Here is a 12,604-nt window from a genome sequence, read left to right on the forward strand (position 1 = left end):
AAAATTTTAGAGAACTGGCCGCTAGGGGCGCTTGTGTTGCGAAAGGTTAGATTTCAAACGAAATCTCAATAAAGGGGGTAGGTAACAATAGTGAAATTAAACTAAATTTATGATTAGAATAAAATTACTTGATATAATTACCGAACATTGCCGTCCAAAGTTTCCATAATTATTATTACACAAGTGAGTTACAATTCATTTGTCGTCAAACAATAGAAAAAAAAGAAAAACAAAATGGACGTGCACCGATTTTGAAAAAAGAATTACTATTTGTAATACTGGACTGCGCACCCACTTTATGAAAAAAAAATAGAATTAATTCACTAGTTTTTTTTTAAACATAAAATTGTTCTAATTCGATACTGGGCTGATACTTGGACTAGTTTTTTTTATCGACAATGTTGAAAATAAGTCTTGCTGTTGATATATCGATAGGATTTTGGTACGGTACGGTTGCGCGAAAAACATGTGCGCATGCGCTATCGCTCAAATGGCTTTTCATGCCAGTCTCCTGATAACTATCCATTAAATTATTAATTTAAAGCGCTTATCAATCTCTTGATTTACCTTATAAATCATGCAAAATTAAGATTTTTCGTCATTAATTTACACTACATATTTGCTTTTCGCAGTCAAGACTAACAAAATTGTTATAAACCAATTCATTTTCAAAAAATAATCAACTTAGTATATAATTCTACAGACATTGTAGTAAATAATACATTAATATTATTATACTGATAGTGTTTGTCATATACAATTTGTCAAAAATTTAAAGTATTTCATTATATCATCATTGCCCACACTGTGCAAGAACATTTTGATGCAAAGTACGTGCATATATTGCTGTCTCTTTCATTTGATGCGCTACCTCTTTCTAGTGCCTTGAAAGGCATTACAGCATATAAATCTTTCAATACATATGAGAGGTCGAACTACAGTAAGAGATCGCAATATATCCTTTCTTGCATCTAAAACATTTTAACAATGCGGTCACAAATAATATCGTTACAGTACAGTCAACCATATATCAAGTGAATTGCATGGCCCCTTACTTAATGATAATAGCGGCGAATTTCCAATGATTTTGTGTGTCTTGATTACTGCTGACTGTACATTATTTTTTTTCTATTAATTTTCTGTTGTATTTTAAAACAATGTCTGTACTCAGCCCAGCATTTAATTTAATTGATTCAATCAATTCTTCTATACACACAACCATAATTATCTTTGATTCGCGAAAAAAATAACTGATACATGTCAATTTTTAATACACAATATACAGCCATGCTCTTGTAATAGTCGATAATAAATTGAAGAAATAAATGTAGATGCTGTGTCCTATTGGCTGGCAACACTGGGTGTTTATCAACCAATCTCGACCATTCTATTTGGTAATGCAATGGCGAAAAAAAAGTATTGTAGTTGGAAAAAAATAAATTTTCTCTTTATTGACAAACTGTACCAGGCCCCTTCTAAACATATATCCTGATAGAACTGGTTTATCAAACTGATATTAAATTTTATAGTACCTATGCTTTTTATACACAAATATGACACTTCAACAAATTCCAACAGAAAAAAAGTTCTTTCTCAAAAACTACTTCTAGGATTTTCCAGCGGTTTTCACTAATAGATAGTATATTCTATTATATAATTAAATTAATATATTCTTGGTGAAGTGTTAGGTGTATAATTTATTATGGTTTTACCCGAGCAAAGCCGGGACGGGCCGCTAGTTTAAAATAAATATATTTTTGTAAGGATACTTGTTTAGAGGAGCAAGGTTGTATTGACAAGTTCTTGAGAAAAATCAAGGCATGCACAGCCACAACACGAGAATCTCTCAGCACCAAAATTAAACACTGTTAGATCCACACAAGACATTGTAAGAAGAATGCTCACAAAAGTATGAAAAATAAAATCCACAGCGAACAGAAAAATACCATGTTAGAATTTTCACGATTGTATTATTTATTTTGAAATTCAGTGTCTAAAATTGCAATTTTTTTTTTCAAATTTAGTCCAACTTTTTGTGTGTAAACAATAAAAATCCACTTGAAAAATAATAGCACAAATCCACTAATTAAGTAATATTATTACAATAACATGTTACAATAATTCTGATATGTCCTTTTTCTGTTCGCATTGGGTTTTGAGCACTGTTCTTAGAAAAAAAAATGGGTGTCTTCAAACACACTATTTTCGAAATATCAAATGGCAAGTGCACTGGCTTTTATTAATTTAGGGTTCCCACTACGTCACTTACTAAAACTATGACTACCTACGCTTATTTTAAGTCATAACACGAGTTACGACAAGCATGTCATCATTATTGGTTTAGCCGATCGATAGCCCACTATCGATAGTTTGACAATAGCGGAAACATCGATAGCACTATCGATAATTTAGATGATTTTCAAAGCCAACTATCGATAGTGCACCTGTCGATTTTTCGGCAACACTACTTATTACGATATAGCAGCGGATGCTGCTTTTTGATTTTTGATGATGGCAACCCTATTTCAACAGGCTGAGATTTCAAGCAATCGACAATAGGCAATAGACAATATTTGTGTAGGTGCGATCATAAATAGTAGTTTCATAATATTTCATAATAAACAAATACCAAAGAAAATGTATCTGTTTACGACAATAAACCTATATCACAAAAAATCTACAACATAACTTATGCAAATAAATTTTCGTAGAATATTCACTAGCTTTTTTCGAAACTTTCGAAAATTATAATCTAGGGTGATATTCTGGAAGTAAATTAGACACGTAGCTGCTACACCAGTATATAGGTGTCAATTGAAATGTTAATACACTTCGATTCCAGTAAACAATTGTGTATGTCTTTAACCAACTAAAAATTGTTTTTTTGGGTTTACTCTATAAAATGGTAACACAATATACTTAAAAAGAAACCAATATGAAGCATGCACAATCGATACTTGTCGTATGTTTAAAATCTCACCCCAATAATAGAAATAATAAAGTAATTTCTAATAGACATGCTAACAACTGCAAATAAATTGCTTCATGATAATTCCGACTCCACACTAACGCGGTAAAGTTCGCCAAATTTTGACAGATTCGGCATACATCGCTGGGTTTTCTATTGCGGTAAATAGAAGCACTCTTACAAACTATGCAAAATTGATACATTCGCGTTGACATTCGACGTTAGTGTGGAGCCGGCATAAAAACTCCAATTGTCTGCCAAATCATGAGGTAGTCATGTTATGAGCTATTTTTGTGCAAAAATGTTGCAGCACCAAATTTTAAACTGTTTAACTATAGGACAAGATTGTAGATCTCAGCTAGGCGAAGTTTTCTTCTTGAAAATATAACTGTTAATCTTATAACAAGTCAGTTTACATTTTTCATTCAAGAGTTAAGTTATATTTAAGAGAATCAGCGTCAATTAATTTCATCCAGTCACAATTAATTACATCCATATTTACACCCATACTCAGGAAATGACAACTCATTTATGCCAATCTCTCAAAATTCTATTTTATGCGGAAAATCGTATTTAATCACAATTTCTTTGGGACAAATTCTATGATATATCAATTCCATACAAAGATGTCATATTTTGATGAGTTTTATTTTGAAAAATTGGCTTTGTATAATTACTATTTAACTTTGATTATTCCTTGATGATATTGAATACATAAAATATCACAAAACTTATGTGCCCCTAACTGTCTTGGTGTTGTGGTTACACTATAATTTACAACTAAGAATTATTATTGCTATAGGCATTTCTAGAATTAAATGGAACACAAAAAAAAATACTGATTACTGGATAATCAAGAAAAAAATGGAGCTACTACAAGTACCCTAACTTAATATTTACAAAGTTTAACACAATTATGGCTATCAAAACTATATATAAAAATATGCAATATGTAATTATGCCAGATGTAATCCACAATCTGTAAGTTGATTTGATCGGCAGACAATGAATCATAACCAATGATTTTTTTTTATGTAGTGGACTTTGCTCAGGATACCCTACCTATAGCTACATGATTGAGCTGAGTCTAGTTATGATAAATGAGTATTGACAATGATAAGCATTATCATTAAAATTCAGCACTTATTGCTTATTCCTAAATGTACTTCCCACTCCTATACGCTTACACTAGAGCTGCCGAGCCCATGTTGCTAAACTCCTCACAAAACTTTGATTGGGATTATTTACAAAAAAAAAAGTATTTCGTACCAGCAGATTGTGTTTCGAATTACACTAGTAAGCGTCATTCAAAGTTTACAAACAAAACTTAAGACTGCAGGGTGTTATAGTCCTTAGTGCATTCACTATTGTAAAATTTATACAAGGCTAGCCATAAATCCCTAATTACAGTCAAGTCACTGTGATGTATCGTTCGAAATAAATAAGTTCTCTTACACACTATAATGTCTGAACGGAAGAGAGTTCACAACCGATTACGGTTCCTTATAGCCCTAAGGCGCGCGCGGCGCGACTTCGCGGATTAAATGTCGCCATTTTGACTGATCCCGATCCTCTTGATGAACTCCTCTTGCAGCATCACTGTCTTGATCATATTAGGATGTGCTCCATATGCGATCGTCTGATCGGGTGTCGAGCAGTACTGTTGTGTGCCATCAGTCAATATAACTCCCTGACCGTTGCTTAGAGAGCCTGTGGACTCAATAGAATTCCAGTAAGTTTCACTGGGTGATGTAGTATTAACTCCTGGTGGTGGAGCCGCTGGCGCTCCTGTATACCTGAAATATGGGTTTTTCAGGTCCAAAGTGTTAGACGAAGAGATGTTTGTCCCTTCCAAGTTAACCTCCATAGTTACATCGTAACTTTGTCTCTTGTTAGCAAGCAATAACACACGTCCTGTCAATGCCTGTCCTTGTTTTGCGAATATTGGTGTTTCTAACAGACACCGCACTTGGTACCAATGCGTCAGAGGCTCTGTGGGAGCTGTGGACAGCCATATGTGTTGTGTAGCTCCAGCAAACAGCACGTCAAACCAGAAGGCCAAGCCGTGGCATGTCCCAGACTGTGTCAATTCAAATCTAAATGGTACTTCAATACGGTGAAGATCAGTTTCGTGTGCATTCAAGAAATCCACCACATGTCTCACAGACCGTGCCATACAGATACGGACGTCAAATGTATCAACTATAGGCTGTCTGAAGTATTCCTTCATTGCAGCTGTACGGAGAGCACTCAAATCTACTCCGTGGAAACAAGTTTGGTACCAAAAGTTAGCTTTGTTGTATTGTTCCATGAATAATGCGTCATCTGTGAACGGAGCTATATGCAAGTCTCCTCTCGTAGGGTACATATTGCCATTTGGCTTCAACCATTTCTTAGCATGTAGGTAGGTCTCTAACATGCGTTCATTGTACAACATATAGCCCATAGGCTCAGAGATTATCACATCAACACTTTCAGGTAACTCAATCTCTTCAATTTTACCCGCTACGACCGTGATGCGGTCGTGAAGTCCGTTCGCGCGCACTAACGCTTGGGCATGATGGGCCATATTACTCGCCTCAACAGCGTACACCTTCCGCGCGCCTGCTTGCGCCGCGAAAAACGACAAAATACCTGATCCGGCTCCAACATCCAAAACAACTTTATTCTTGAAATCGTTGATGTTGGACAATATCGCGCGTTGGTAAGTACTAGTTCTGACATAATCCTGCATCATGTTCTGCTGCTGGCTCAAATAACCATAAAACTGGAAATACTGCATCGCTGATGAATCCTCCGTCCGAACCGTGAACACAGACGATGATCTGCCCGCCTTGATCTTACTGACGAGCAGATGAAAATTCTGGCAGTCCACTTCGGACGCGAACTTGAAAAATAGAGTTTCATTGTCGATAGTGAAAATATACGACTGACCGACTACGCGCGAACACTCACTCTGGTTGTGGACGGGAAACTCGAGCACCTCCTGCGCCAAAACAGGATCAGCTCGTATCACTTTTACACTCAGCCCTTGTGGATCGTAATCCACGTTTACGTTCGTAGGGAAGTTGAACCTAGGCGTCAGGGAGCCGTCATTGTTTACAGCGGAGACTGTCACCCCGCGAAACGTATTCGCCATTTCTATACTTGGATTTGGGCGCGCGGATGCTTTATCGATATTGTCCACGCGCTAAAAGGCAAACAAAGAAAATTGCCGTTGAAAATGTATGAGGCCGGCGTAAAATCGATCACTCACAAACTTCCTCCCTCTATTGTCTATGATTGGCAGCGTGCTATTTTATTCTTTTCTTACTATTTTGGGAGACAAAGTCATCTTTTCCATAATGCCAAAGATCTTGTTTATGGATTTATTTCTATACAAAACTAAATATTTCTATACAAAACTAATAAAGGAACACCTTTAGTTTAAAACTTTCGTCTTTTATATCATCGTCCAATATACTTTACTTCAATTTTACTTAATATTGGTTGTTCTCTTTACCAAATAAAGGCGTTATTACTTTGATCCTAGTATTCCTAGTTGAAAACAGCGAAAAAGATAAACACTCGTATGGGTGAAAGTCATAAGTTCTCACAGACTATTACATTATGTTCAAATCTGTGTTAATTTTATAATAAAGTCATTGTATTCGTTTTGTGCTCTTTTTAAAAACAAAGATAGGTCTGTACCTATCTATTCATGTTATTTGGCCCAAGGGGCAATGGACACAGAAAAGACCAGTTTTCTTTTAATTTTTCATAAAAAAATAGATAGAGGGGTCAAAAGATAGTCGTTCAAGTTTATTTCTTGCAATACCGTAGTTCAATACAACCTGTCAAATAACTATAGTTCGTTCAATCCTTTTGACGTAAGCCATTTCCAAAACAACACATGTTTTTCTAATTGCGTGTATTTATTCGCCGATTTCTCCATCAAAATCTCGTAAACGCACTCACACAAAATGGTAACTTGTCATGTATATGTTAAACTTAACTTTATTTTAACAAAACTATTAGAAGTTTCTAATAATATAACCTCTTTTCAGCCTAAAGCCAAGAAGAAATTTATTGATAAAAAGAAAGCTGTAACATTTAATTTGGTGCATAGATCTCAGAGGGACCCCTTGGCAGCTGACGAGACTGCACCTCAGCGGGTCCTAGTGCCCGTTAATGCAGATGTACCACCGCGGAAAGAGAAAGAACCAGTAAGTACAAAAAATCTCGTGTCTTCGCGTTTTTCCGGTCGTATTTGGTGTTGTGAACTTGCGACCTTGTAAGACATCTATCCGAGGATATGTAATGGACTTGTTTTGAAGCAGAGCCACACGCCACAAGAAAAGGTATATCATACAGGCTATAAAGCTTGGGTTAGCCCTGCCCTGTTGTTTTTGCTGTAAAGATAGTAGTTTGAATTTCGGTACTGTCGAACCATTAATAAACATTAATTATTGCATTTCAGGACCTGACTCCGGAACAGAGGAAAGAAGAACAAATGAAGTATGGCATATATTTTGATGATGACTACAATTACCTCCAACATCTCAAAGACACTAAAGAAGTCACAATGTTGCTACAACCGGTAAGTGAAACTCATAACCTTTAATTGTACGCAAGTGCTATTAGGCACCCCTCTTTTATTAAGAGCAACATTTGTCTGGTAGCTCATCCCTAACTTGAAATGCATGCAAGGGCTAATAGACACCCCTCTTTTATTAAGAGCTACAAAATTCATAGTAACACCATGTCACACAGAATACTGCCAGGCATGTTATAATTTTTTTTAAAGTAATGTAGTAATGTAATTACTTTTAAAAAAATTATATAGCAATTATATACAAAAAAAATATTTTAGCATCATCTTCTTTAGTGTCTTCAGAACAAATACTAATTTTGAACGTTTTCATTTCAGAAACCCACACACAAACGAAAAGAAAAGGCACCCAAGCCCAGTGAACAAGAAATGGACACCGAAATGGCCGTCACTGACACATTGAAGTTGCCCAGTTCCGTGTTTGCTTCAGAAGTGGAGGAAGACATTGGTTTATTGAATAAAGCTGCCACTCAAGGTGAAATATGCTGTTTTGACGACCTCGGTGGCATAGTGGTAAAGTTACGCCTCTGAACCGAGAGGTCCCGGATTCAATCCCCGCTTGCAATGGAAAATGATCTTTTTCTGCCCGGGTCCTGGATGTTTATATATGTATTTATTATAAATATAATATTGTTGAGTTAGTATCCCATAACACAAGACAAAGATTATTTATTTGCAAAACATGAGTTTACATTTTTTTACAATGTGGTGTTAAAAGAAAAGCTTAGTCCTACATGTTTCACCGTCCACGGTGTGCAAATATAAATGGAGAGCACGCTATCATCCCACAAAACAAAATCGAATAGATAAAAGTAACTAAATTAACAAAATTTTTATCTAAATCTATCATTAAAAAAATAGTTCAAATTATAATAACATTTATCAATCAGCAAGGACCTGAGGTACAAGTCTCGAACTTACTTTGGGGCTAACTCAATCAGTGTGATTTGTACTAATAAATTTATTTATTTATACATAGGTCCCTTTTGATTTGGACGGCCACATATGTATTTTCACCTAGTTCCCTAAATTCCCATGAGTACATAATTCGAAGTAAAATTATGTACTTTGAATTATGTACTCATGGGAATTTAGGGAATTATTTTAATCCTTAGTTCGATTGAGTTCTAATTATTTGTGTCTGTGGTATTGTAGTAGTATTAAACTATCCACTATTTTACAGATTTTCCTATTACAATATAATCAATTTCTTAACAATGCCTTCAGAGTTCCAATACATAATGAAAATATTCAAAATATTTATTACAAACATATTTTTTATACTTCCAGGGTTGTGTCTCGACTTAGATCCAGAGGTTGTGGCAGCCCTAGATGAAGACTTCGACTTTGATGATCCTGATAACCTATTGGAAGATAACTTCATTGAACTGGCTATGGCGGAAGGTGAGAAGTTCATTGTAAACCTATCACAGTTGATGTAACCAGTCGACCCACCTATTAACTGGTGTGTGTGTGGTCCCGCCCTAAAATAGGACCACTCCATATCTTTCCGTGGATATCGTACGAGGCGATTATTGGCCATGTATGGACTGTAGACAAAAGTTCGCCAAACTGGCTGATTTAGCATATTGACAGACTTTTGTTAACCTATATTTTTAGGTGGTGAAGATGAAGAATATGAGGATGACGAAGAAGGAAGTATGTCTGACGATGATAATTCAGATAAAGCTTTCGCTTCAGACCTTGATTCTGATGATGGCAGTGATTCACAGGTGAGTAGACATAACATAAACCTTTGGCATCTTAAATAAAATCGGACACCAGCGTTAGCAGATAACATAGAAAGACTGAGAATAGAAAGAAAGACTTAAAACTCACGTATTTACGCCAAAAAATATTTCACTTTATTATTGGCAATATATCGGGTTTCCGAAATTTATAATTCCGAAATTGGATTGAAAAGCTTTATTATGGAACCCTCGCTACGGTTCCGACTGGTACTTGACCGTTTCTTCTTGTTAATCTATTTCTGTGTATTTCAGGGCCCGCGAAGCCGTATGCCGGCCTGGGACGACAATAAGGACGATACAAAGTCTAGATTTTCCCAATATTCCATGTCGTCCAGTGTTATTAGAAGAAATCAAGGATTATCATTGCTGGACAACCGATTTGAAAAGGTAAGACTTATCCATGACTAACTCCTCCATGGCGTTGTGGTTACCACGCCCATCCGCTATCTGGAGGTGCTAAGTTCGATTTCCAGTGTTGTGCTCGTGTTCTGTGTTTGTGTACATCGGACTCGCGATACAAGCTCAGTGTGGGCGGTTGATTATAGATAACAGCAAAATATATTTTGTTCGTAACGAAAACAGTTTTCTTCACTTTCTGACTGTAAATAAGAAGATGAAGTTGTTTTCAGTTATACAAAATATTTCACTTGACTTCTCCCGTTATAGATGTACGCGGAATACGACGACACAGAACTAGGCCCTTTAGATCTGGAAGAGATTGAAGGCTTCATGCCGGACTCACACCGGATGTTGCTGCAAGCCGCTGAGGAGTTTGAGGAGTCCAAGAGGAAATATCAGCTTGATAAGGAGAAGGAATTAGCCAGGTAACTATATCCCTATCTGTCTAGTCTGTCTGTTAATTTTTTGATATCTGAATTACTGGACAGAATGAGTTGACACGATATTTGGCGTGAAGTAAAGTTTAGATTAGTGACGTATTTTTTCAAAATCAATAATTACGCAATAATTACGGGCGCTGAAAACTTTCACCTATAATTAATATTTATGTATTTAATGAACATTTAATGATGATGAATGAGCATTTAATGAACAATGCATATGCACTTTAATATCATAACACAAAAAAATATTCGCCTCATTTCCCTTCAGTGACACCTATCTGGATATATCGCTGGTTCCCTCGCGCCGCCGCAGCGGCCGCGGCGGCGCTAGTCTCGCAATGTTGCCAGCGCGCAATCACTTAATAGTATTTTTGATACACATATGAAAATATATTAGACTCTTGGAATTACAATTAATGAATTTTTCAACCTCAATTTTCAATGAGTGAACAAATGCCACACGATTAAATTAACAAATGCAAAATATTTTATATGTGTTAATTTCTACAGAATGCGTCGTCTGCAAGAGATAGAGGAAGAGTCTGAGGAGGAGATGGTGACGGTGGAAGTGGACCCGAAAGAGAAGTGGGACTGCGAGACCATACTGTCCACGTACTCCAATCTTTACAACCATCCGAAACTCATTGAGGAACCTAAGGTGAGGGAACCAAGTCGGTCTACACGCAAAGTCACTTTCGCAAAAGTCATCTATACTATTATTATAAAGAGGTAAGCGTTTGTGAGTTTGTATGTTTGGGGCGGGTAATCTCCGAAACTACCGAACCGATTTCAAAAATTCTTTCACCATTGGAAATGTACATTATCCAAGATTGCTATAGGCTATATTTTATCTCAAAATTTCCACGGGAGCGAAGCCCCGGGCAACTAGTCGTGAATATTTTGGTCAGTTTTGTATGATTTACGTACTAGACAAAAGAATTTTTTTTTGCAATGCCACCTTCGCATTACTCGGTTTTTTAATCCTTCTTATATATTATAAAATAAAGTCCTCTGCTGCGTCCGTCTGTCTGTTCGCGATAAACTCAAAAACTACTGCACGGATTTTCATGCGGTTTTCACCAATACATAGTACATAATTTATTATGTTTTAACTCGTGCGAAGCCGTGGCGGGTCGCTAGTGGTTGTACAAAAATGCTTTTCGAAAAAATGCACACTTAAATTCTGATTTTACTATCAACCCTCTTTACAAATATGTAATGTGAATAGATAAAATTTATAGATTTTATACATAATATTTTATTCAATAATACGGTCTAAAATATAAAACATTTTTTCTTATTCAGAAGCCGCATAAAATCCAAATTAGCGCCAAAACGGGCCTGCCCATAGACACTCTGGGCAAAGACAACAGGCTGACGGTGAAGTCTCTGGCCAAATTTAACGCTATGCAAGACGATGAACATTCTAATGATGAGGATGCCAAAACGAATGCAGAGTCTGTTCTGTCCACTCTGAGTGTGCTTTCTATAAGGTATGGGAATTTTTATTAAATACTGGTTTATGCCCGCGTGTTTGGCTGTGTAAATAGTTCCCACAGATAATTTACTTTTTTACGGAATGAAAAGTAGTACTCTTGAGACAGTTCGAGAAGATTCGTTGAACATCTGTTCAACGAATCTTCAAGCTTTATCTAAAGCTTGAAGAGGTAACGCACAAATAAACGAAATTTATTTTCCCATTTTTTTATTGTAATTAGAAATGGGATCGTACAGTCAACAGCACATCACGACGCGGTAATAGCGGTGAGTTTGCAATGAATTTGGATAGGCTGATATGCTGTTGACTGTACTATCTGTTGTTTCAGCTTTGCCCGCGGTAAATAGCTTATATGTCACTTTTCACCTCTCCGATTTTGATGTGGGTCTTTTTTTAAATAAAAAGTGTGGATATGGTTTTTTCCTCCGAGCGAAGCCGGGACGGACCGCTAGTGTATAATATTAGTATAGATTTAATGTGAACTTCTCATATTTCAGACCTAAAGACGAATCGCCAGACGAGAAGAGAGAAAGGAAACGTCTGCTGAAAGAGTACAGAAAAGAAAGAAGAATAGAGAAGAAGGCGAACAAAGAGGCCTTCAAAGAGGAGAAGAAACGACAAGAGAAGATAATGTTGAATAACAGAAATAATGTGCAAGGAAACAGAATATTATAGATCTAAGTTATATCTGTATAGTATTTTTTATTTAAACCCCGAATCTAAGTAGTCGATTGACGACTGACGATTTTCACGACCTCCGTGGCCTAATGGTCATCACGCCGGACCGCTACACTGGAGGTCCCGGGTTCGATCCCCGGTCAGGGCAACATGGAAAATGAACTTTTTCAGATTGGCTGCTGGGTCTTAAATGTTTGTCTATACATATATGTATATATTATAAAAATACTGTTTTATTAACGTCTCGAACTTACTTTGGGGCTAACTCAATCTGTG

At 36.4% G+C, this 12,604-nt stretch overlaps 2 protein-coding genes across 2 annotated transcripts; one reads left to right on the forward strand and one right to left on the reverse strand.

Annotated features, from left to right (window-relative positions):
- Positions 1-106: 106 nt before the first annotated feature.
- On the reverse strand, positions 107-6,250 carry Art4 (Arginine methyltransferase 4). The gene has a single exon (XM_053761994.2). It carries the CDS (start codon positions 6,105-6,107, stop codon positions 4,509-4,511), a length of 1,599 nt encoding a protein of 532 aa, XP_053617969.1. The 5' UTR covers positions 6,108-6,250; the 3' UTR covers positions 107-4,508.
- A 553-nt stretch (positions 6,251-6,803) lies between these two features.
- On the forward strand, positions 6,804-12,343 carry LTV1 (LTV1 ribosome biogenesis factor). Its single transcript, XM_053762414.2, has 11 exons — positions 6,804-6,933; positions 7,015-7,173; positions 7,428-7,547; positions 7,878-8,034; positions 8,850-8,963; positions 9,180-9,292; positions 9,563-9,697; positions 9,977-10,134; positions 10,663-10,810; positions 11,458-11,645; positions 12,148-12,343. Exons 1-11 carry the CDS (start codon positions 6,931-6,933, stop codon positions 12,323-12,325), a joined length of 1,473 nt encoding a protein of 490 aa, XP_053618389.1. The 5' UTR covers positions 6,804-6,930; the 3' UTR covers positions 12,326-12,343.
- Positions 12,344-12,604: the final 261 nt, after the last annotated feature.

Source organism: Plodia interpunctella, chromosome 22 (assembly GCF_027563975.2).
Source record: "Plodia interpunctella isolate USDA-ARS_2022_Savannah chromosome 22, ilPloInte3.2, whole genome shotgun sequence".
Classification (NCBI taxonomy): domain Eukaryota; kingdom Metazoa; phylum Arthropoda; class Insecta; order Lepidoptera; family Pyralidae; genus Plodia; species Plodia interpunctella.